The sequence below is a fragment of the Setaria viridis genome, chromosome 1 (genome assembly GCF_005286985.2).
Source record: "Setaria viridis chromosome 1, Setaria_viridis_v4.0, whole genome shotgun sequence".
NCBI lineage: Eukaryota > Viridiplantae > Streptophyta > Magnoliopsida > Poales > Poaceae > Setaria > Setaria viridis.
In genome coordinates, this window is record NC_048263.2 from 6,924,790 (window position 1) to 6,950,975 (window position 26,186).

The following is a 26,186-nucleotide window of genomic DNA, read 5'->3' on the forward strand; positions in this document are numbered from 1 at the left end:
GTCCATGATTTGACAATATAATACTACAGTAAATATGTGCTAATCATGAATTAATTAGGTTTAATAGATTCATATCGCGAATTAGATTTCATCTATGCAATTATTTTTACCATTAATCTATGTTTAATACTCCTAATTACTGTCTAAACATTTGATGCGACATGTACCGAACTTTAATTCGTGGAACCGGACACCATCTATAGCCTAGCGCATCTGGCCTGCGCGCCCATTCTGCTTGGCAGGCCGACCCGTGGGCCACGCGCTTTTCAGAGTCCCCGACCCGACCCCAAGCGTCCTGTGTACTCCGGTTCCCGCGACGGAGTGGGCGAGTGGCCGTGGCAGTGCCGGTGCTCTTGGATCGCCGGCTCGGTCGCTCGGGAACTCGTGACCCGTGAGCCGCGCGTGGAGTTGGTGCGGTGTCGCCGTGGCTTCGCTGCCCGCGCCGCGCCGCGTACGTCGCCGTGGCCGCACTAGAGCTGGCACGCCACCGTCGCCGCTCCCGTTTTGTCGGCATCGCTAGCGGCTAGCGTACTCCCCGTTTCCCCGCGGCCTCACACTGTCACACAAGTGTAGTCACGTCAAGGGCCGATCGGTAATCAGCTGCCACGACGCCGCCATGTACTCCGGGTTGTCTGCGGTCGACAAGATCGATCCGGGTCGTTATGCCTAGCTAGCCTAGGCTGCTACTACAAAAGCAGTAGCCTTTCCCGCAGGCCTACGCGCCACATCCTACCAGGCTACTACCTAGCCTAGGCCTGGCACCGGCCGGTCCGGGTCCGGCCCCAGGTAAACTGGACGGGACGGGGCGGTGCATCTGGGAATCTGGCTGGTGGCTGGTCAGGCCGACGCCGAGGCGGCGAATATTTTTGTGCTCACATCCACGCATGTGAGAGTGAGCGAGCGAGGGAGCTCGGTCCGCCCGACCCCGACCGGTAAACGAGATGCGCCTGGCTCCCTCTGCACCTCTGGGTGGTGGACCCGCCGCCGCGGGCTGGGCGCCTGCGTCTGCGCCGCTGCCCCGCTCTCAAAAGGTGCGGCCAGGCCTTTTTGACGCCGCCGCACACGGCGCACCCAGCCAGAGCCGCCAAGGCCGCCGATTCGGTCCGTGGGACGTGGGCGGACCACGGCCCTTCGTTTTCATTTTTTGCTTCCCGAGTTTTTCTCTGAGGTATCCGGCTCATGGATATGCACATGCGGAAACTAGCGTGCTCCTCCGTGAATGCCCGCGCACAGGTCTCCTACCTGCCTGCTGGTCCGGTATCACTCAACAATGCTGCAGACGACGAGACAAGATTAATGACATTTGTGCGCCATGTACGGCCGTGGATCGTCGACTCCTCTTTTTTCCTTGAGCTAGGTATGGTCAGAAGAAGGGATACTACCTCCTGTTCATCATATTTGACATCGCGGACAGCAATTTTGGCCTACATCCCGTTCAGTTTGCTGGCAACTAAAATGAATCGGAGGTAATACTTCTTAAACATTTAGATCATGAGTGGTTACTTCAAAATGTTAATTTCAAAAGGTCTTAAATTTTTTTAAAAAAACGCATACGGTTACTGAATGCGGGTCACTTTGAAGTTTGAAATCTAACGTCAAATAATAAAGGGTCTCAAGCCTCAAAGGCATTCACAAGGATGTACGTGGACATCTTATACTTGGACTGTGTTTTGCAGAACGAATAGGCCGATGCCGTTGTAGACTTGTAATTGTGCAGCTAAGCGCTTCGCGGATCTTACCCATGGTAACATGGATCAGCTCTAATTTAACAAACGGCTGATCAGCCGGTGATGATGGATCGACCGATTGTTTTTTTGTTTCAAATTGGATTCAACAGTGGTCTGTAGTCTAAACCACTCTAGACTAGGTATCCACAAATCTTAATTAACACCCCACCTATTGTCGATGCATGTGGCGCTGGTAGCAAACTTACCTGTAGTTTAAACGGTGAGTGCCATCTCATGGATGCAGGATGCTCTCACCTGCATCGCCGTACACGCTCCTGCCGCGTGTCGGCGCTGTTGCAGTTTTTATAACCATGTGCCATCGCTCTTGACGGCGGATATACTACTGCATGTAGTGGTAAGCGCTAATCAGGCTGGTGATGAAGCAGCCAACAAAGCAAAGATAGCATAGTGGTCAGGAGCCTGTGGCCTGTTCGTCCATGTGCCATGTGATATCCAGCCTCCCGTTCGGCATGTTCCCAGGCTTAATATAGTGGGGAAACTTTGTTAAGTGTCTTGCTTATCAGTAACACACGGTATTTCAAATGGGATGGGCTCACGGTCCTGTCCGGCGTCGCACCAACCGCTCAAAGGGCGCGGCAGGCCCCCCACCCGCACAGTGCGCGCAGCAGAAGCAGCGGCCAGCCCCTGCAGCAGAGGGAGCAGCAGTGAAGTCGCCTACCGTGTGACCGGGTCCCGGTCGTCATGCACGCACTGTGCTCGGCTGGCCTGGCCGGCTCCACGAACAGCACTGCATGGTGAGGGCCCAGCGACGTACGGCTAGCGTTTTATGCATCGTCGTCTGCGTGCACGACGGCGCGACCGGTCGTGTCCGCTGTTACGAATAAGGAGGCGCGCGCCGTCTTTTTCTGGGCTGCAGTACACTATACGCGCTGCTGTGTTCCCGTTTCTTTCCCCAAGGATCGGGCGCGTGTACCGGTGTACGTACGCGCTGCGTGCTCTGGTAGCCAGCTGCTGTCTCGTACCGATTCACAGTGCTGCGGCAGGCGCCAGGGGGCCGTGCCCATGCAAAAGTAGTGCTGTTACTACTGTGTTCGCGTACCCGGGACGTTTCAATGACTGGATTACGCGTATACTGCTAGTCTGCTGCTCTATGCGTAGTTGCGCACCTGGGAGGGGGCCTCGGGGTGTCGGGTGCCCGGGATGTGGCCGCCCCGCTCGCCCCCCCTCAGGGCCGGGTAGTAACCTTTTTTTTATTTTTTGAGGGCAGGGCCTCTGCAGAGTAGACGGGAAATTCATTAAAACGGCCGCTACAAATTTAAAAACGGAGCTAGACACGATACACGTTGCCGTGCAATAAGCAATACGGTGGCTAGGCTGTGTGTAGGCCTAGCCTGGAGCGGCTGAGCCTACACTAGTGGCCGGCGGGCAGGTCTCCACGACTCTACTAGACGTGCCACGTTCATGGGGGCAATGCACGATCCTCTGCAACCGCGGAGTACTACGCGAGGCAACAAATCGTAGCGACGGGACGCGTCGACTATTGTTGCTGTAGTAGTGGACTACTGTTGTAGTAGGCAGCGTAGCAGTGTGCGTGCGCAATGCTGTTGCTATTTGCAATAATTTCGGCCCATGCCGAGTGCCGGCGACTTGCCCGCCGCCAGGAGGCCCCCAGTAGTTGGTCGGTTAGCTTCTGGGCCGCGTCCACACGGCCTTCGCCGAAACTCTCTCCGCGCGCAGCCCATCCGCGAGAATGTTGATGAGGAGGAGAAAGAAAGCAGCTGGGGCCGTGGGCCTCGCGACTCGTCGTGATCGATCCACGGCTACCCTGCCATGGATCTGGCCACCTCTCAGCACTCTGCCGCCGGCCGCCGCCGCCGTGTTCGGCGTCCGGGATTCCCACGGACTGTTTGGCACGGCGCCCACCCCGGCGCGCGAGGGCGGAGTGCGCTGCGATGGACCTTTTGATCCGTCGCTCGGGACAGCATGTCAGATCACCGGACGCTCTCGTCGTGCACGTCCAATTTTCTTTTCTTTTTTTTTAAAAAAATCCGGCGGCCTCCTCCGATCCTTTCCTTTTTCTCCACACACCTCTGATGCCTTTTGTGGACGGTGCCTCATTGGCTTGACAAGGGATCAGCCGATCAGGACAGGATCCGATCGGATGATGCAACGGCCATCCACCAACAGCGAAAAGCGCAGACACATCGACCGGCCCAGCGTATCGCGCGCGCTTTAGAATTTCACCAAATCCTCCTACCGCAGACGCAGAAAAATACGCTAGAGATCGTTCGACGTGATGGATTCTCTCCGTGTCAATTCCTCTTTTTGCAAAAGTCAGCCGACCGGACGCATCTTCATTAGCGACTGAGGTATTATGAATTTCCAAAAAAGAAAAAAAAGTGTGTTTTCATCCCTCAAGTATTGCAAAAGTGTGGTATTCATTCCCATATTTCATTTGGTGCAAATCAACCGCTTAATTAACTAAACTGGTCCATTTATCATCCCCACCCTGTAGTTTACTGACGGTTTATGCAACGTAATCATTTGATTAATCAATAATCACAATCACTGCTCAGCGATGTAGTATGTTGAGTCAAAAATATAAAGCTCACAAAAAATTTCAGTAAATCCTCTAAATTGATACTCCATAATTTTTTTTAAAAAATAATGGAACCAATTCATACTCAAGTATTATAGAGATTGATTCAATATAAGATGTGGCTAAGCAATGATTAGCAAGATGATTGCATGGTCCAAACTGCTATTATATGATGTTTAGTCATTGTTAAACTAATGTGGGATGATAAATGCTCCAATTTAGATAGTTAAGAGGTTGATTTGAACCAAATGAAACATGGGGATGATTGTCACCCTTTTACAATCATCCCCTCCCGTTTCATCAAAAAACAATACTTGAGGGGTGAAAAATACAATTTTTCAAAAAAAAAAAGTATTTTGACCATGGACCGTATCATGGATGATTGTCTAAGTGATACACACACGATCGGAGTAAACACAAAAGATAATAGCTTTATTAGTAGGGTGGCTGCTCTTTTTGGGCCATACGCCATATGAATATATGGTCATGTCCAGAATATATTTCTTTTGATAAATACACGCCTCCTATACTCCAATAATTTAGGTGCCTAAAATTTCCGATGACTTCTGCAATGTCGCATAGGTTGTTTCTCGACGTTTCAACCTATAATACCCGATGTTGCAATGTGTCACCTGAAAAGTTGTTAAATTCACACATGTACTGGAAATAATGACACTCTAATAAAAAATAGGAAAAATTTCAAATTACTACCCTCAAGAATAGCTAAAGTCCGGATAACCGTCTAAACTATTTTTTGAATTTACACCCTAAACTATGACATTTAGTTCAATTTATCCTTAAAATAATTTGTCTTTTTATGGGACTCTAGCGTAGTGGTTAGAGCACCTGGTAGCATCCATCAGGTCTGGATTCAACTCCATGTGGGAGCTAAACAGAGCTTAGAATAAAAAAAGTAAAAAAATAGGTAGGGGCTTCCCTACTGACTTCGATAAAAAAAACATAATTTGTCTTTTTATTTCTCCATACACAAGTTGAACTTGAATATTAAATTTAATAGAGCGGTAGTGAACATCACAATGTATGTCAAAAAATATATTATAAATTTTCATCATTATTTTTATGTAATTTTGCATCAAGGATTAATTTATTATTATTATCATTATATCATACCCTATCAAAATAATTATTACAAAACATGATGTATTTTTCAAATCGAACGAAATGGCATATTTTAGGTGGTAAATTGGATCAAGAAATATATTTGAGGGAAGTAATTTGGATCTTTACCCCCAAAAAATTTATCTATAACCTTCTTTATTTACACATGCATTTTTCAAAGGCACATATTGGTAAAGATACCGGAGATCATTGCAAAAACAGCCCGAGCGAGAAGACATTATGATGTCATGCTATGTAACGGAGGTAGTGGCTCTTGGAGCTCTTCACCAAGAATTGGTGCCAATTCTATCATACTAGGTTGGTATTGTTGTCCGCGTCTTGCTATATTACTACCCTCATTAAATTTTTAGACTCTTAAATGATGTTATAATTGAGTATGTATTAATTATTACGAGGCAAAAAAAATCTTTTCCTTTATTTTAATGAAAAAATATCTCAATATATCTTCGCATATATAGAGTTCACCATTGTTGCCTGGACAAACACTTGCGGCCATCTAAATAGTTCGGCTACCGACAGTCTAGGCCGGTAGGCCCTAGAGCTTGAGGAAATCAAAACCAAACAGTGCATTTCGTTCTTGTCTGTCGTCGAATGTCTATAGCTTCACAGGAAGCAACATGCTTGACGATAGTTACACACAGGACTAGCAGCTTGATTAGACAATTGGAATTGGAATCATTATTGTGCACTACTGCACTCCTTTGAGCGAGCGGCGGCTACGTGCAAGGAACTTGGAAAAACGTATGGAATGAACACGGCAACAAAGACACACCAGCTGATGTCCTTATCTTTTGGGAAAAGAAAGAGCATGCTTTTCTTGACCGACATAAAATATATTGGAGTAGGGTCTGTTGAATGTGGTCGGGATCGGCATCACTCAAAGGGATGACTTCTGCTCTATACATTGCATATGCCCTTATTAAGTCAAGTGTGATCTTCTGGCCATTACGTAGGGCAACATCAATGTATCTTTAAAACAAAGACAACATCAATGTATTTGAACCAAGTCGTCTATACGAGTGCACGCCGTGCAAGTGTTCTTTACCTATTACAATTGACACAATATATTTAATATCTATATAAACTATAGACGTGGAACTCATTAGAAAATAAGGACATACCTGCATCTAATAATAGCAATGACTTAGGATCTATTTGGTTCTCGACTAGAACTTGCCAAAAGTCGTTACACCTGACACCGCCTAACTTTAGCTGGTGTTTGGTTCCCGACGCACTTGCGGCGTGCTGTGCATGCTTGGGCATCATCTTAGTTCATTTGCTCGCCGAATCTCGCCAAAATGCTGGTGCCGATTTTGTCCACCGCAGATATGCACTACTAGAAATATGAGCATTCGTTCTTAACTTTTCATCTAGTACCAAGGTACTAAATAGCATTCGTAGTGCTCGCAATAGCGGTCCAAGATAGCATGTTTGGACTTAGCGGCCGCTATTATCCGCTATTGACTGCTGTTGCGGCCGCTATTGCTAATGTTAAGCCGCTATTCATTACATTTATGGTTCAAGTGACATATGAATATGAATTAAATGGTAATAATCATGTTTAAAATGATTATTTAGGTAATGATGAAGAATTATGGGATGATAAATGAATTTTTTATTCATTAGTATGAGAATTTAATGTTAATATATATCCATACATCTTAATTATATCTATTTATTTGTGATTCTTACCATGAAATGTAATGGCTAACTTAAATACTTTAACTTTTTAAAGTAAACTAGATGTTAATATTCATATATGCTCTAAATTTGTGACTATTTTTTGAATTCCGCTATTTGGACTTAGTGTCTGCTATAGCACCCGCTATCCACGATCTGCTGCAATGGCACTAATCCGCTACCATATTGCTAAACACTATTTATACTGGGTAGAAATTTTCGGTCCTCGCAGGCCTTTTAGTACCGGGCAATAGCACCAGTACCGTGTGGAGTACCATCTAGTACCGATCAATAATACCGATCGGTACTAAATGAGGGCAAGCGGTACCGGTCAGTCGCTCGGTACTAAAAGGGTTAGGTTAATGACCGATACTAAATGTCACTTCCCAATAGTGATAGTGCGGCCGTAAAGTCATGTGGCTACCTTGGTAACGAAGCAAACGTACCCTTAAGCAGAGAGAGAGGGGGAGGGAGTGATAAGGAAAGATGGATAATATGATATTGTGTTCCTTATGGCCATCTCATATGGCAAATGGCTATGTTTGCGATTAATGCTCTAAGAACTGCTTTCTGCAATGGCTGTGAACTTCCTTATAGACCAACTTGTGATTGTGTTTTACGCATTGTGGGTACTGGGTTCTCTACTTCTCTTAGTGATACATCGCTGAGGATTGGCCAGAATGATTTATATATATATATATCCCAATATGTAGTTTTCTTCGTATAACCTCGATCTAAAGCCTAATGTTAAAACCCCCCCTACCCATGGCCATCAGCAACAGATTCCATTTCAACGACGTTTTCTCGTAACATAGGACACAAGAAAATAAAGGAGCTAGATGAGCCATGTGATACCGTCCCAGTCCAGTCCCTGCAGCAAATTTGGAGAACATTCCCTTGTCCTCCCCACGGGAGAAAGGTCCCAAGCGCTACGGGCCATGATAGCCATTGCACGCGTTGCCAGCAACCATCCAACCCAATCCAATATCCATCCATCGGCCCTGCTCCTGCTACAGCGGCGCACCTGCACCTTCAACCAAAGCCATCAGCAGGATCCCTAGCTAGGGATGCACCTTTCCCTGTCGTACAGCCATGGCCATTCGTTAGCCATTGCAGGTAGCTCATCTCGACCACTCCACACTAGTCAAAAGATGTGAGCTAACCTGCATTAAACAATATAAACCGGGGTGGTTTAGCTTGACAGCATGAGTACTTAACAATGCCATGCGTAACGGTTTGGAGCAGACAAGGCCTAGTGTTGCAGGTCAGGGATGTGGATGCTTTAGTGAGCAAAGGGTTTTGTTGCATGTGTGTATCTAGATCTGTTGATCTCTGTCTCTGATGGTGAAGTAAACTAATCTCACTAATATAATGGCTTTTAAATTACAGCGTCTCTGGACACCGAACATGGTACAGTTAAAAATGTGTTAATACAAGTTGTTAGTATCAAACTTCAACTGTGTACAGTACACCCATGACTAGCTCCATGAGCATGCGGGGTTCAGTAGACCTACCATGAGCACGTACACATAATATGTCCAGATAAAGATTCACTCGCCCATGACCACACCAAGTCACTGTCAGTGGGTCCTACTAAGCCCCGGCCCCACCAGTAAGGATCTTCTTGGTATTGGTACCAACAGAAAGCCTGCCGTAAAGCATAACATAGCAACAAACAATACACATGCATACCCTACATTGGAGAGGAATGCATTATCCTATCCTATGCCTGGTATGCTGAGGTTTTTGGTGTAGCGAGAGAGGAGAGAATCTGGAGCCCGGCCCGGCCAAGTGCTCCAGACAAAATCCACTTCACCGGTCAGAGCCATCAACTTTAGTACTTTACAGACCGTCTACACCAACCCTCCCTTTCGTTAATCGTTACATCCATCCCGCGTGTGGAAGTGGCCGGCGTTGGCCCTGCACTCCTGCAGCCTGAGCCACCGCAAAGGTTGGAGAAGAAGATGGCGATGCCCCCTTGCCATTTCCTCCATGTAGTCTCCGTCGTCGTCTCCAACTCTCCATGGCCATGGCTCAGATCACAGTGCGTGACAGCATACCCCTATAGCACACTCGCCATCGATCGAGGTAGAGCCCCTGCAGGGTGGAGATGGATCGGAGCTTTTCACCATCACGAGAGAGAGGAAGAGGAGAGGTCAGAGGTACGTGCGCGTGCGCCGTAGCTTGCAGCTAGGGAAGCTCAGGTTGAGACATGCTTTAGCACGCCATTGGCTGCTTTGGGTGGTGCTGCTGCCTGCCGTGGCTTTAGGCTTAGCTAGCTAGCCATTAGGCCAGCACTTTAGATGCAATATAAAACTAACTTGCATCAAAAGGTTCATCCTTTAACCCCCTTGGGAAGTATTCTAGCTGCTGTCTTGTGCTCCATGTCCTTTGCTCTTTCAGTCTCTTCCTCCTTTGCAGGCCAGTGCGCGACAGTACTTTCTGGTGAGCAGGAGAGGAGCAAGTGGCCATGGAGTTGTTGTGCGTACATGTTCTGGAGTGGTGTAGAGATAGACATCTCGCCCCTCTATCCCTCTATAAATCCACCTTCTGCTCTTTCTTCTACCTCCATCCATCACACCTCTGCACTGTTCTTCCTCTTCCCTCTCCCTAACCCTAGCTTTCTAGCTCCCTCTAGCAGTCCTCTTGTGTATTCGTTCCTGCTTATGTGCATGCCCATCAAGCTCTAGTTTTGTTTCTAGCATTATATTGCTCCAGATGGAATACCATTTTTTTTGTTCTCTTTGCTCGATCTTTATTGCACAGTCATGTGAATGAGTGACAGAGATGGTACATATGTTTGATCAAATTGAGATTGTGTGTGCCTGGCTCCCTGTATGCCACACATGTAGCCCAACCCGTGGTGTGGTTGCCTGCTGTGGGTGGCGTGCAAGGGGCCAAGCATGCATTTTGTGTTCGATTCTTCTGTCAGTTTTTATCTCTACCATATTCTTCATGTGTTCACGTTTCACACGCCCTAGTGTCCTTTCATTTTGTTTGTTCTTGCAGGTGCCTATCGAAGAAGGGCTGATGTGCACTTCTTCTTCAGTTTTCCGATCCTGTCAAGTTACTCAACTAGCCGCTTGCTCCGAAAAATCAGTGAGGTTATCCACTTGTGATTTTTGTTTTTGGTATGCAGCACATGACTGATTCTTGTGCACGTCTTGGGTAGATATTTATGCTCCCTAAATTCTTGAAAACAACCATAGTGAAGAGTCTTGAATTCCTGGTTTTGTTTGAGTAGATTGAAGGGAATTAATGCATTGTTCTTTTGATCTGGTCATGCTTGGATTTGAGTTGTGTCCTATTGTTTCTTTCTATATGCGCGGTTTTCCTACCTGACAATCTTTTGTACTTTACTTCCTGTGTGTTCTGAGGCACATGTGCGCCGAGTGCACAACGTTTTCTAGGAAAATTTCCACTTTTCCTTTTTTAAATGTAAATTTTCATGCATTTGGGATTTATGCTGCAAATGGCAAACGCATAACTGCATAAGCATGAGTCTCTTCTTGCTAGACTACGTGAACCAAGAAATCCGGTTAATGGTTTCTGCATTTTCGCTCATTTCTTTCCTCACATGTTTTCCAGGACAACCCATTCTTTACATTGTATTTCAATAATTAGTCTTTGAATCCAGTGGCCGTATCATATGCTTAGCAAGTCTAATCTATAGCACTACCTCCGGTAAGATATACATTTTGACATTTCAAATAACAAGGAGTTTATAGATCAAATTAGCTGTCCAAAATTATGTCATCTAATTTTCTAACCAAAATGATGTCCAAAATACGTAAGGATCCGGCAAGAGCTGCTTCTTGCTTGATCATTTGTTTTTTTTTTGCAAAATAAGGTTAATTTGAATGTGACATATATAAAGCATATATTCCGTGCCCCATACACGTACGCACATATAAGGCTTGAAGTGATTAAGCAGCAAGTTAATTAATTGACAGCAGGAAGCAACGGGTCATGAAGTATTTATATACTATCGTTTACGCTTAATCGCTTATTTCTGTTTAATTACTAGTAGTAGGTAGAGACCGGCGGATGTATGCTGGCCTGGTGCTGCGCATTGTTCATATGTAGAGCAGTTCGATCTACTGAACTGATTAGATGCAATATGGGCGTTGGCATTATTCATTTTGTACCATGAATAGATGTTCTTTTGTGTTTCCATGAATTGTTGCTTCATAGTTATTATTAGGAGTAGGCCTTTTACAATATAGCTTATCAACAAGCACCATCGATTTGCTGTCGCCAAATGCCCATGGTGATCAAGGACACGCAGGGATTAACATGGGATCAGCAATGACTGCTTGTCGTTTTTGTTCTAGAAACCAATTTGGTTTGTCATTGTGATATTTTTTTTTCTTTTGATGAAATTATCATTGCAAATGTTGCAAGGTTGTAAGAGTAGCTGAGCAACCTTAATCTCGCATTGCATGCTCCTCATCTGAGTATCTGACAGCACCAGCGCGCGCCCATGCTCTCAGTTTTGTATGTGCTGAGGGCTTGCATTGGGACCCACTTGACAGAGAGACCGTATCCAAGCTTAACACCCGTTGGGAGGCCGACCAGGACGACTCGATCAGATCATATCGAAGTTGTGTATCAAGCTGCGTTCTGCATAACTAACCAACCAGAGTAACAGCTCCATGTTCGATCAGCACCAGTACTGCATCACAAGCAACAGATAGCTAGGGCACCAGTCCACCACCATGATCTGTTGATGATGGTCACCAACTCACCATGGTATCGCCAGGGCCCACCTGCACCATCTCACTCTCATCATCATCTACGTGTTTGCTCCTGCCTCCATGGCCAGCCAGCCAGCAGCCATTGTTGCGCTGCCTGGACCACCACTCGAGCAGGAGCAGTTCTTCAGTGGCAGAGCTACTAAAGCTGCAGTTCTATGAGCAAGAACGCATGCAGGGATCACTGATCAGCGACCGCATCGTCCACAAGGACTTCGCCATGATTTGTTGGTGTCTGTGTTGGAGTCCTCAGTGATTGGAGCGAGCACCTGGGTCCCCCCTCTTGCATAATTGTAGTGATGGAGACGGCGTGGCAGCTGCCCGGCCTCTGCTTGGATGAGCACCTGCGGCGATGTTGGACCCCTAGAGACAACACATCAGTGTCCCAGTTATCCAAAGTGATACCACACTGAACCCTTGCTGGAAGTAACTGTCACAGTGTCCCGGAAGCAGGAGCAAGATAACTGACCCACTGGCCACAAGATGTGGCTGTTGGATCACATTATTGTTAATCATTACAATTTACAAGCTAGCAGCCCAGCAAGAATATGCCTTGGAATTTGCAGTAATTCTGGATTACAGGCTATGTATGGTTTATACTGACAAAGACTTCAGACATTTCACCAGGTTATATACTTGCAAATTTGTGTATCACCCAAAAACAGGCACCGCCAGGTTGCACAATGAAAATGTGTCATCAATCCAATATTGTACATTCAGAAGTTTTTTCCCCTCATATGTACTGATTTGGCTCAACAATGATGTTCAGAACTTCAGACTACAAATGAAGCAATTACATCTATACATGAAAAATGAAACCGGCTGGTAAACTTCTGGACAAGGCGTCCACCTATGCTACTCTGTCTACATGTGTTTCATATTGCGACCAACTCACTTCACTAACAATCTGTTTCTTCACAGACGAATGGATTACTCACGATCCGATACCCCGGTGGATATCATGGAGACCTGTCCAGTGGATATCATGGAGGCTTGCGTTGTCTCATTGGACAGCAGAGGAGAAGAGTGTGCCATCAGGGAGGATAGGAATGTGGACGACGTCGCGATGTCGTTTGGTTTCCTCATGCTCCTGACCTTGAGATCCATGAAGTCGCTAATTATAGCAGGCTTGCTGATCTTCTCTGACTCAACATCCTTTTCACCCGTAAGCATGGTGATGACCTTTGACATGTCAGGTCGGTGTCTTGTGACATCTTGTGTACACAAGAGCCCAATTTTCAGGAACCTGCAAGCCTGTGTGACGTCCAAATCATCGCCCAAAGAGCTGTCTATGATTTTCTCCAGATTTCCCTGCTCATAATAAATCCATGTCTGCAAGAGGAGAACCCCATTGGTGATCTCTGGGAACTGTAGCAGTAAAGAACAAAAGCCTCAATTTAGAACATTTGCTCCCCTAGCTATCATGCGATGAGTTTTCAGGAAAAAGTAGCAAAGAAATTTCTTGGTGGTCCATAGCAACAGGTTCTAAGCATGTGATTTGGTCATACTGTACTAAATCTGACAACAGGAAATTTGACATGCAATTTTTTCTATGATTCTCGAGTTCTCTTACAGGAAACAATGACTTGCACACACCAAAATATTGCATCAACATCATACACATTTTCAGAGAATATAAAATAGTGTTTAATTAATGATGGCAAAAGCAACTTCTACTATGCAAGCCACAATGGAAAGATATGTCAAATGTAACCTAGCATTTCCTCTAACCTTTTCAAGGAGTATCTGGTCCTCATATGCTAATCTTGTATCGCTGTTGGATCTCCCGCTAACTATTTCTAGAAGAAGAACACCAAAACTGTAAACATCTGATTTGCGTGTCACTTGTCCTCGAATAGCATATTCGGGAGCCAAATAGCCTCTGTCAATCAAAACTGAAGTAAGGAAAGCTGAAAAGGTATCCATAGGCTATAAATATAATTTACAAATAATATCATTAAAAAAAATTATAAATGTTGCTGTTTCACGGAACTTTCTGGATATAAATTAAGATTTAACAAGGACTACCCAACTATGTTGATAGGAATTGTACAAGAACGAGCTTCTGTAGGCAGTCAAGAAAAAAAGGGGGGAGAAACTGAAAAAATAAAGTAGAACGTTTTACTTACAGTGTTCCTGCAACCCTTGTGCTAACATGTGTTGCATTTGGTGGAAGAAGCTTTGCTAGACCAAAATCAGAGATTTTTGGGGTAAGATCCCTATCAAGAAGTATATTGCTTGCTTTGATGTCTCGATGAACAATGTGGGGATTTACACCGTGATGGAGGTATGCTAGCCCACGTGCAATGCCAAGGCAAATATTTACTCGAGTTTTCCAATTGAACTGGATATTGCTGTGGTTGGAACCTGAACAATGAAAAGTTTTAAGAAAGTGTTAGGACAAATATGATATATCTAAAAATTGTCATAGTTGACTTATTAAATTATTGTTGTGACTATGTAATATCCATGTATTATTTAGCTCAAATATATAAGAATATTTACCATGACGTACCTAGGAGCGTTTGTGAAAGGCTATTATTTTCAAGATGATTGTAAACTAGGATTCTTTGATCTCCTTCCGCACAATACCCATAAAGCTTCACAAGATTATCATGTGAGATGTCGGAAATTGCCACAAGTTCATTCTGAAACTCCCTTACTCCTTGTCTTGACTCTGACGAAAGGACCTTGACGGCAATAATTGTTCCATTCTTGAGCTGTCCCTGCACCATTTAGTTGTTGTTGAATGTCAAACACGTCTACATTAGTAACAACATCAGTGGCTTCTTTGTTGAAGGTTATGCATATTACCTTGTAAACTGAACCAAAACCACCCTCACCAATCTTGTTCGATTTGTTAAAGTTTCCTGTGGCCCTTACTAACTCTCTATAGGTGTATTTTTTTATACTTGGACCACCAGGGACGTCTACATGAGCAGGGTTAAATCACAATAAGGAACCAAACAGGGTAGGGGAAAGTATATCAGAATATGTAAACAGGGATATTTCAGACTGTACCCCACGAATGAGAGCTCTACCTTCATTATGATTGGAACTTGGTTGGCACGTTGTCCTTCTCTTCTTGCAGAAGATAGAGAAACAACTCATTTGAGATTCTCAAAATATTATATCTGCCGTAGTGCTATCAGCTCGATAACTTCAGCTTGCACTTATGATATCAACAGAAGCATTTTACTGCTGCTCATTGACTTATATCATGTCCTGAAGAGAGAGAATGTCAACTACTGTTACCTCTAAAGAAAGTATACTGGATGCATATCGTTTTGAAGTTTAAAACATACAATCTATGGCTAACAGTTTTGGTGAAGGTTATCCAACCCACATTTCTGGATGCAGTACATAAGTTACAGTAGCAGTGAATTCTATAATAAACTGATAAAAAGAAAGCGAACACACATTCTGCTTGCAATTCCTAACGGTCATTGTTTGCTTAGAATTCAACCAGGCAAGCAACTAATGCACTTCAAGCTTACAAGTAGCATATGTGAGAAGTTAGCGCAAGCATGGAGTTTTGATAACTGCACAATTACTTCGTACAAGTGGGCAGGTGAGAGTGAGACTAAACTATCTTAGACTCAGAAATCAGGAACAAAATAAAAATTAGACTAAGTCCACTATAATTAGTATACATTTATTCAGAGCAAAGCCATCATTGGGCAGGCATGGATCGCGTATCCATGACTGTATATCTATCCAACGCACCCAACTAATTTATTTCGGAGGAACTCTGATATACGTCTGTCATCACAAACTGATGTTTGTCATCTAACTAACCCTGGCACCACTAAATTTTAGTCCATGACTAGACGACCCAACCGATCCCGCAACAAATAATTTTAGTGCACAGTCACGCGTAACCAATCACAACCAATCTCCCAGAAGTCCATCATCCATCATCAGCAGAGCTCGCATCTTTCCACATTTATCACGACTCTTGAGCTATCGAGGCTTTGTAAAGCAGCGTCGGGAAATCGCCCGTAGGACATGATCAAGAACAGAAGTCGTTTCCATTCGGAGCTTCATTTCACAAGCAATTCACAAACCTTGATCAATCAAGAAAGGAAGCACCAAAGCAGCCTACTTCGTTAAGGAAGGCTAAGCAGACTACAACACCAATCCACTAATTCCTTTTCCTGGTGAACAGGGAGGGAAGGCAGGAACCAGGAACACCAACAAGGGACCAATAGCACGAACAAAAATCCAACCTTGAACTTTCCTATACATATATTCAGAGAAACCAACCAACCAGACTCACCTGAACCGCCGCCGCCGTGACCCGGGAGGATGAACCGAATCCACTCCAATCCAGCCGCCGCGACAAGCCTCCCAGCGAGTCAAACAACGCGAGGCAAGAGCACACCCGCGCCCTTATCAATTACCCCCGCCCGCAGCAGGGAACGCACCAAGAACCGCCTCCTCCCGAAGGCTCGCCGAAGCCTCTGCCTGCTGCCTTTCCCCCCGAGTGCCGTGCCGCCACGGGGCGCCGGGAGCCCGGGACGCAGCAGCGGCGAGCTTTCGCGAGGGAGGGAGGAGACGGGGCGGCGGGTTGGGTTGGGTTGGGGGCGCGCGGACTGTGGACTCGTGGTGGGGGGTGGCTCCAAGTGGCGTGCCGAGTATTTGACTTCTCCAAGAGGGGGAGGGGGGAGGAAGAGCAGAGGAGACCGGGCGCCTCGGCTTTGAAAGGGAGACGAGAAAGAAAGAATGGCGGGTCAAACCGTTGACCACGTGGGCGTGTAAACTGAGCTGGGCCGGGCCCGGCCGCGGCGCAGCCGTGTGGGCCGTCGTGGTTTGGGTGGGCCCGTCGGGTTCGACGCGGCAGCAGGCGAGCCCGGCGGGGCTACAGAGACCGGTCGGGGTCGGGTGGGTGGTCCGGTGACCGGAGGTGGTTGGGGTCGCGGTTGAACCGGGTCAATTGAATGGACCGGGCCAGCGTTCGAGGCTGCTGGCTGGATTGGCTTGTAGGTGCGTCATGTTGTGACGTGTCCGTGTGGCCGTGTCCGTGCGTGCAGGACAGCACCTGCACTGCATGTGAACCTCTGTTATTGGAAAAGGAGCCCGTTCTTTTCTAAATGAAGGAAAAAAGTTCTGACGGTCGGTTGAAAACTTGAAATGGTCCGTGTTGAATTCATAAACTGATGAATGGTGATGCGCTTTCTTTCAGGAGAGTCAGGCCAGGTTCCGTTTACTTTCGTTCATTCTGTGTTTGCTTGCTGCAGAGGCTTTTTCATGGACAAATCGTCTGTGAATTGACCTGTTCAGAGTTTAGAACTTCAGACGTTCCGAGTAATGTACAAGTATATCGTGTCAAGGTCCTTGTGACAAAAAAAGGGTACTATTGCAAAAGGTCCTTCAAATACACTTCAATTTTGGTCCTCAAATTGTTTCGTTTTTTTATATGTAAAAATAGACCTTTTCGATTTTTGCCAATAAATGACGAGTAAAAAACTTGTATAGCTTAAAGAAATACAAAATGCGAGGAGAACCTCTTTTCTTTTTGAAGAAAATGCAAGGAAAACTAAAGAATTTCAAAGAACACGAAATGATCTCTAGCCCGAGACGGGCCAGGAGTGGTAACTGGGCTACTTCCTTGGACGTGGGCCTCGTCGTGATGGCACAGCAACGGGCGCGGGCCGTCCCCGTTAGGCGCAGCGGTCCACCTCACACTTTGTTTGATGGGACAACCTGAAAGGCCAATCAGGCCATCACGCCAAGTTTCACCCGCGGGCCAGGCCCAGCTTAGCCATGCTCTCTCTCGCTTCTCGCAGCGCCGCCGTTCGGTGGGAGGCTCGCTTCCGTGTGCCGCGGCGCCGCCACCTTCGTCGTTCGCCCCGGCCAGCGAATCAGATCTCACGTGTTGCCGCGGCGGCGGCCGGCGTGTGCTCAACTGCTTGGCGCGGTGGGCCGGCGGCCGCACGAGCCCAACGTGTTTCAGGGCCTTTTCCTTCCCCCTTGTCATCTCAATTTTCAGAGTTCCATTCCATGGTCATCAGTTTTCAGAGTTCCATTCGGGATGGTCATGCACGACAGAAGAATCCAAATAGGAGAACCAAGAAATCGACAGCAAGTGACCAACAACAAGATATGGCACTCATGGTGTGCAACAAGTCAGTCTTGTGCATCTCAGACGGACAAAACCGTTCAACAAGCCACATGATCTGTTTCTTTAGACCATTATACAGCAGCAGGAAAATTCTTCGACAAGTGATGGTATTATTGCTACACTAAGCATGACCTGGGAGCTAAGTTGAGAAAGTTGAGAGGCTGGCTGATAGTCTACATGAGTTGGACATCCAAAAAAGTCACAGAAATGTGAGGCGATATGCTCCACCGACTGCAACCCTGTCTACAGGTTTCGATCTTTCCATGGCGGAAAGCCGGTCAAGGTTGGGAAATGGCGATATCCGGGATCCGGATCCGGGGCCCAGCTGAAGATCTGAAAGCGATAGAGGAATCACCAAAGAAGCTGATGGGGTGGTTCAGCCAGGGGTAGAAGAAGATGCCCATATCTTTGAAAAGAAATGGGTGAGCTGTGCCTGTGTGTGTCACACTGCCACAACACTCCACATGCTTCCACTCAAAACTTGTCAAAATCCACAACCAAACTAGACCAGATCAGACCAGACCAATCCGCGACACGTCGGCACGCCAGAAGGCGCGGCAGCCCGGGGGATCAGGACAGGGACGATGAATTTGTGATGGTGGATTTGTGATGGCGAGAGTGAGAGAAGGCATCACATTCAGCTCCGGATGCACCACTGACCTCAAAAAAGGGTGGTCATCTTTTTTCTCACCATTTGTTCTTCAATGGGCAGGCACCCGGGTTTCTGTCAGATAGGGACCCAGAACCCACATGAGAGGGCCGGTCAGTGTCTCTGAAACTCATTGTCTGCACGAAGTGGTGCCAAGTTATGCAAGCACAAAGGTTCAGGTGAATTCCCTCTTGGATCTATCTGTCTATGAGCTTTCAAGGATCATACCGAACTGCTTTTTACTGGAAATAGCTCTAGTAATTATCATGACAGCAAAGGTAATATTGCACTGGGTGAAGAAATTGCATCTCTCATTGCTAAGTTGGAAGTGCGTCTATAGGTTTTACATGTGTATAAGCAAAACAAAAAAAAAAAAAAAAAGGAGAGGATTAGCACACTAGTCACTGGTCTGAGTTCTATGAGATGTCCCTAACTTCCATTTGAGACATTTTTACAATTACAACACGGACCGTGCTGCATTTGTGCCAGCAAGTGCAGAACGAGTAGATGCACTAAATTAGTGGTATTAGTGTTCCAGGGAACTAAGTGCCAGCATGTATACAAAAACATAGTAGTTACTGCTAAGAGTCTATATCATATGACATAATCATCAGATGGCATAGTAGAACATCGGGCTACATTGATCTATGTGCTTGGTTCCAAGCCACAAAACTAGGAAGAGCTGTGGGAACATACAGTAAGAGGCATCCTAGCGCGGTAGCACCACGGGCTATGGGCTCCCTATCTTCAGAACTCAACCGAACCCACTGGCGTCATTCCAGTGCTCAGGTTTTTTGATTCCTGCCTGCTAACATAGCTGTCACAACCATTGCTGAGCCTTCTGGCAGGAGCCGAGCTCAAGAGCTCAATGCCCTGCTTGCCCATCTGCTGAACCTCCTCCAGTGAAAGTATCTTTATGCAGGACACACTGTTCACGAATTCCCTGCACAGCACAAGCGAAGTAAATGTAAGAAAAAAAGATAAACAACAAGACAGAAAGTAATGAGGAACTTATTAGGTTTGATATCACTTACTGCCACGGGTCATCACCAACTAAAAGGACATCGTCCTCTCCATCAACAAATACAAGCTGCCAGCCTGATCTCAAAGGGTCTTCCAACTGGCCCTCAAGGCCAAATAGACGCCCCACCTCACTACGAAGCTCATCATAGCTGCTGAATCTAGTGATATCGAGCAGCCTTCCAACGGTTCCAGATTTGTAAACCTATAGGGCACAAATTTGTCAATAAAGTGCTTCAGTGGAAAGAATTCAAAGGGAAATTACTTTGTTAATCAAATGGTCCATGATGTAGACACATCACTCACCTTCACAAAGGTTGCAAACTGTTGATTTGCTTGCTCGGAATTCTCTGCACTTGGAACATAGCTCGACTCATCTAAGCAGCCTGTACTAGGTAGTGGTTGACCCAAGGGGAAATCATTCTGAGAAGGGCTCAGGAAATTGGAGGTTGAATATGGAATCGTGCTTGAATCATTATCATTCTGATGGCCTGGAATGCCACCTTGCATCAAAAGTGACTGTGAGTCTATGTTAACACCAAATAACAGGTGATTTTGAGGATCAGAGCTCTCATCTTGATCCACTAAGCACCCTCGTCCAGGTAATGGTGCTAATGCAGAGTTTTGTGGCAAATTACATGGCGTCATATCCAATTGTTCTATCTGGGCCGAAACAACATGAGGTCGGGAAGGATTAACAGACTCCACTGCAACTCGCTTAGATGACCATGGGTCAGATATCGATAAAGGGGTGTTTCTTGCCACACATGGGAGGCTCGAAGGTGCATCTGATGGTAACTGTCCCAACATGCCTTGCATGGAAGAGCCACCCGATGGTGAGAGAGCGCTGATGTTTGTGTCTGCAAAGTTTTGTTGATGTGAGAATGCTGGAACTGCTGGTAATGTGGAAGATGGAGATTGAGTGACTGAAGAAAGCTGAGAGAAAGCTGATAGCGCATTTGGCAAACAATGCAGTTGTTGATTCTGTGGCGTTTGCACACATTCCTGCTGCTGCTGTGATTCTTGCCGCTGTTGCTGTGGATGCAGCTGAGGCTTCTGCTCACTAAATGAGTGGCAGCGTTGAAGCTGCTGCTGGAGGTACTCAGCTTGAGTATGACCTTGAACTGTGTTGTCATTGATATTTTGGTTGTACATTTGCTGAAACTGAGGCTGCACCTGCTGCATAATCTGATTAGATAGGAGAGCAGATCTACCAACGATATTCTGCGGCTGCTGGAACTGCATTAATGAAGGTGAGATTTGCTTTGTGGTGCCCTGTAATGCTGCTGCGGCTGCTATGGTCTGGTACATGTCAGATTGCAGACCAAGTAGGGAATTATCCATCCTCGGCTGCATCCAAGGACTCGGACTCGTACCAAGCCCGCCAAAATTCAATGACTGGAAACTTGGGTTTGTGCCGTCTCGAAGCCACATAAGAGAAGAGGTCAAGCCATCATCCCTTCCACCTATAAAAAACAATCAGAAATAAGATCATTAGTGACATTAGAGCAAAATTATTATCGACACAAGCCACTGCTCAATGTTATATATTGGAGTTGCTACTTGTGCAACTGTCACTTGTACCATATAAAGAAGGCAGGCCTGTAGGCCATGGACGCTTTAATCCAAGAGCAAAAGGAGATGGATACATCGGAAAAGTTGTCAATGGTTCAATCTCCCAAAGAGACACCCTTGGCTGCTTCTCTCCAGCAGTTGATTCATCCCATCCAACCTACATGGTTCAAGGGAAATATTGATTACATGCTTACAACTAGATGTATAATATAAAACACGCCATGCAAAAGGATGCAAGTAAAGAGAGGTATGAAGCACAAGTAGAAGGGCTCATAGAAAAACAGATGAGTGTTTACTCAAGACCTACCTTTACAGAACGCCAGTGCGAGTTCGGCCAGCGAACAGGATCGAGATCACTTATTCCTGTAATTGTCCCCATGTATCTGCAAGAACACTTGAGCAATTTAGATAGACATACATAGAAAATGCATAAGCAGACATAATCTGATCCAGAAGGAATCCAATGACATATCTACACTAGAGGAAAGTGAAATCAAGATAGGGGGGTAGAAACCAAAATAATGCCCATGTCAAAAATAATTCGAGATAAACACAGGTTTAACATACCGTCTGACACTAGATTCCTCTGTCTCAAATAACATCCGGAAACGCATACCCACAGATATACGGGTATGGTACACAGCTTTCACGTATTTAGCCAATGGTATGACAAACTCACAAGGGCTTGCTCTGCAGAATGCATGGGAAAGAGTTAAGCATTTACGAGGTGAAAAAAAATCAGAAATATGTGAGAAACTGTTCTTACCTTGGATTATAGAAAATAGTAAACCGGCTATTTGTTGATGCAGCATGAGCTGCTGCAGCCAGCAGACCAATGTGCATGCTATCACTAGAAAGTACTGATGATGGCATGACCGTTTGTGGCCTGTTTGCCCGACGAATGCCCAGAAGCAGCTGGTTATTGTCATTCCTGGTCAAGCAAATACATGCATCGACACAAATCAGCAGATAAACTCAGTTCAGGAATATACTAGGCTTAAGAAAGTGAACATTGAGTGCTTGTCCTGAAAAGCTGAAATAATGTCATACCAGATAAAAAGGACAGAATCTCCAGCGACCAGTCTCTTTGCACTAACAAAGACACTCCAACCTGTTGTCAGAAGATGCCGCTTTGGTTGACCTACAACAAGAATTTAATTCTAAATTACTCTCACAATTGAACATAGACTTCCATTGAAACAAGTAGACTGTAACATGGCTTGTATGATACAAGGGCCGTATGCAACTAGGAAAAAAATCACAACATTGTGAACCAACAACCAACAAATTAATTGGAAAATAACAAACCCCGAAATATATGACGAAATTTCCACTCATTGCCATGAAGATCTTTTGCAATCAACTCCTGTGCTGGTGGCTGCTGATTGAAATCCTACATAATTATCAAAGGAACATTTAGAAACACTAATGGTTTTGTTCACTTCAGCTGAAGAAGCAAAAATTAATGCGACCAAAAACACATACCAGTGGAGGAAACACCTTCTCTGCTGCTCGGCGGGGAACTGAGAATCCACCATGTGTACTTGTGTCACTCGCAGTTAATGTCTTGCAAAAATAATTTGTTGGTTGCTTGCTGGCACCGCCTAACTCAGCAGGTAGAAATGGGTCCTTGAGCTCTTGCTGCAAAGATATTAAATAAATAAATAAATAAAATTGCCTCTTGGATTACATAAAGCACAAGTATGGAAATGGATGGGAATAGATAAGTAGTCAAGTATTACTGGGCTGAGTGGCTGCAGTGTCATCTGTGCATACACCTCATCTGTCTCTGCATCAGCCTGAAGAAGAAATGCAGCAGAGCTAATAAAACACAAAGGTGGCAACAATAATTGCTTGTTTTGGTACAGATGTTCTATATATAACTCCAAACTTACATGCATGGTCACATTATGGAGCTGGCATATAAGCTGCGGAGGCAGGCTAGGATAGTTGGGAATCTGAGATTCCATTTCCTTATTGGTTGATGCTGCTACCTGCAGTAAATATTTACAAGTTCAATGAAATTTTTAAAAAGAAAAAAAAGGAAGAACTTTAATTCTTGCAGAACCATTTGGAATTCAGGACCACACAAGAATCCATCCTTAACAGTTTTAGCACCCAGATAAGGTCTGCAATATTTATGTCTAATCTCGTATCAATCTGAAGCCCAAGGAAGAAGAGTAACCTGCTCACCGTGGCCTTGAGGAAAATACACCACCCGACTACCAACCGCAGGCAACGAAACAAGAGGCCCGGCACACGCATGCCACAACTCAGAATTTAGGCACTTGTTCTCTTCTGCTTCTGAAAAGCCAAAAGCATTTAAGCAGAAGACGTAACAGAATAACGTCTATAAATTATCCTATAAGTTCAGAAATAATTGTAGATCTAGGAAGCATCTAATAAGCATATCTAAATTCATAAAATTATTGTACGAAGGTATTGTGAGCGAAATGGCAAATGTTTAATATAAAACGGACACAAGATTTAACATAAAAAAGCTTCTATAAAAATATCCCTTTTTTGCTGAACAAAGTCTGCATCAAGGAAAAGAAAATCATAATAATTTTCTTACACTGAATTAAATGGGGGCTCAAGAAGAAGCAAAACAATTGCATCAAGAGAAGACTGAACAGATAGCTTGCCACATTGGACTGATTTGGATCAAATGATTACTGAGAAATTTAAAGCAAGGTGGCAGAAGTAATTTAACTTGTCCTGCAAATGTAAACTGTCCATGGAAGAGGACAGCATTAAAGAACTAAGCAGCAAGAACACAGCACAAAATTTTGTACAGTACAACCCATGAAATGAATGCCAAGGATGGATGATGTACCTTCCGGCGACGCCGGCTGGTCCTGAAGACCGCCGGCGGCCGACGGCGAGAGCTTCATTCTTCCCCCACCACTCGCCGACCGATCCGAAACGCGTTCCAGGAGCGCGCGAAATGGAGAGGGGAAGGGAGAGAACCGAAGCAAGGGCCCTTCTCTCTACGCCAAATCACGCGCCTTCGCGGTTCGGATTGAGAAGCCTGGCAGCGCCACCTCCTCCTCCGCCGAACCGGCCAAATCTCCTCGCTCCGTCCGCGCCGCCGGCCGGCGCAAAGGCGCAATCTTTTCGATCCGAGAGCTCAAATTTACATCACGACGCGAGCCTCTTTGTCCAAGAACACCAGTTTCAACTCCGGGGAAGCTTCAGAGCTTGCGGGGGAAGGGACGGCAATGCTCAAAGCCGCCGCCTTTGCGTCTCCGGCAGCACCAGGAGGCACGCCGGCACAGCGAAACCTCCTCCCGCGCGACCGAACTCAGATCTCGCCGCCACGAGCTCGGGAATGACAGCTCAGAGCTCCGGGGGACCCGCCGCCGCTTAACCGCAGATCCGACCGCCGCCGCCGGAGGGGACAACGAAGAGAGGAGCACCCTGCCGCTGCTACTGCCTCTTGCTTACGGCCGCAGCTTCCTCCTCATGCGCTTGCAACCGTCCTCCCAGGGTGCCGCTCGCTTCGCTTCTTGACTCTTTCTCGCTTCGCTTCTGGCCCTGCTGCTTCTTCTCCTTCTTCCTCGTGCTGCTGCTCGTATGCGCTCGACTCCTCGGGGTTTTAAGTTTTAACCCCACGAGTGGTGCTCCTCCTTTTCGCTACTCTCTCTCTCTCTCTCTCTCTCTCTCTCTCTCTCTCCTTCCTGTGCTTTAAACAAACTTTCTCTGAGCTGCTGCTACATGCTTCTGGTAAGTTTTTGCACCTCCTTTTTTACGGCCCGTGGGCATGTACAATTGTACATACATGGCATGGTTTGACATGGGTTCCTCCCTCCTATACTCCTACGGTGGGCTCCCCCCCTCTGCTCGTGCCCGACGAGGGAGACGACGACCATCCCCGACCAATGGCGTGGAATCGAAACGTGTTGGGTTGGGATGGAATGGAAAGGCGCCGGCGTTTGAGAGGATGGTCATCCCAGTGGGGGCTGCGTCTCGTCTCACGGATCCTCCCAAGATCCTGCCTTTTTGACCCCCTGCTTCTGCTTGTTTATTCAATTCATCACCCCGAATTACAACTTGATGGGATACTACAAATTGACAGTCTAGTGTGGACGGAAGAAAGAACAATCCGGCATGTGTTGTATGTGATGGTAATTAGTGTTGTTTAATGCTGCAATTAAGCTCGTGGAAACCCGTTTGACTTTGACCTACTGAGCTGATCCAGCTCCTTCCTCCAGCTGAAGCTCTGCTCTCTGTCTCAGAAGGGGAAAAAAAGAACAGGACACTCCACATCCATCCCCGTCGCATTCTCCGTACAGTACTGTACGTGCAGATGCCAGCTCCGTACGAATACGTATGGATGCTCTCCTAAAAGGCGTACGTATACGGAGATGGCACCGTACAGGTACAGCGCCGAGCGTGCATGCCCGGCTGTTCCTCTGCCCTGGACAGAAATTTTAAAAACCGGCCATTTCAAAGAACCCTACTAGTAGTTCAGATGATTTGTTTACGCAGATGATGAATCGCTTCCTTTTGGAACTATTCAAACTGCGTACTGTTCATGAGGAAGGACCACGAATCTATCCATCCCGTGTCACTATACCTGCACGTTCGCACAAAAGCAGAGCAAGGGCAAGGGCAGAGCTGAGCTGACCGTCCCATGATAAGGCCGGCGAATCCAAGCTCATCACCTCGTTCGTTGCCGACAGTATTCAGGGTTGGGCCGTATTCAAAGTTCCAATCCAGGAATTTCATTCGACGAATCCATTCGCAAATCAAATACTATCCAAAATTCGCAGAAATTTCGGCATCAAAGTGCACGGGAATTCATGGAAATCTCGAAGCGGCTAGCTGGTCTCTGAATAATTCAGTTCAGTGCAGAAAATAATGGAGCAGAAGCATGAGCAAGAGCCAAAGGTCAGTGGGAAAGCCGGGGAAACTGCTGCCCTTTGAACGCCATTGCAGCCAGTTTTGCAGCTCG

At 46.0% G+C, this 26,186-nt stretch overlaps 2 protein-coding genes and 1 long non-coding RNA gene across 6 annotated transcripts; 1 reads left to right on the top strand and 2 right to left on the bottom strand.

Moving 5' to 3' along the window:
* Positions 1–8,680: 8,680 nt before the first annotated feature.
* Positions 8,681–13,414, top strand: LOC117851996 (uncharacterized). Of its 2 annotated transcripts, none has more exons than XR_011897481.1 (2): positions 8,681–9,269; positions 9,529–13,414. It is a non-coding gene; the product is annotated as an uncharacterized lncRNA (long non-coding RNA). The 2 variants fall into 2 exon arrangements; XR_011897483.1 differs by having other exon boundaries at positions 10,117–13,414.
* Positions 12,538–16,538, bottom strand: LOC117851978 (cold-responsive protein kinase 1). 2 transcript variants are annotated; one of them, XM_034733908.2, is made up of 7 exons: positions 16,141–16,538; positions 14,903–15,086; positions 14,676–14,791; positions 14,377–14,587; positions 13,991–14,228; positions 13,593–13,743; positions 12,538–13,193 (listed from the first exon to the last, which is right to left on the bottom strand). In XM_034733908.2, the coding sequence occupies exons 2-7, from the start codon at positions 14,970–14,972 to the stop codon at positions 12,792–12,794; spliced, it is 1,188 nt and encodes a 395-aa protein (XP_034589799.1). In that variant the 5' UTR covers positions 14,973–15,086; positions 16,141–16,538; the 3' UTR covers positions 12,538–12,791. The 2 variants fall into 2 exon arrangements, with proteins under 2 accessions (XP_034589799.1, XP_034589792.1); XM_034733901.2 differs by having other exon boundaries at positions 12,538–13,229.
* Positions 16,539–19,142: 2,604 nt separating this feature from the next.
* On the bottom strand, positions 19,143–25,088 carry LOC117849516 (auxin response factor 6). 2 transcript variants are annotated; one of them, XM_034731096.2, is made up of 14 exons: positions 24,066–25,088; positions 23,423–23,533; positions 23,125–23,223; positions 22,972–23,028; positions 22,715–22,870; positions 22,538–22,622; positions 22,280–22,370; positions 21,996–22,160; positions 21,797–21,919; positions 21,537–21,612; positions 21,239–21,386; positions 19,961–21,120; positions 19,669–19,859; positions 19,143–19,577 (listed from the first exon to the last, which is right to left on the bottom strand). In XM_034731096.2, exons 2-14 carry the CDS (start codon positions 23,492–23,494, stop codon positions 19,382–19,384), a joined length of 2,619 nt encoding a protein of 872 aa, XP_034586987.1. In that variant the 5' UTR covers positions 23,495–23,533; positions 24,066–25,088; the 3' UTR covers positions 19,143–19,381. The 2 variants fall into 2 exon arrangements, with proteins under 2 accessions (XP_034586987.1, XP_034586979.1); XM_034731088.2 differs by having other exon boundaries at positions 23,415–23,533.
* Between the last annotated feature and the right edge of the window lie 1,098 nt (positions 25,089–26,186).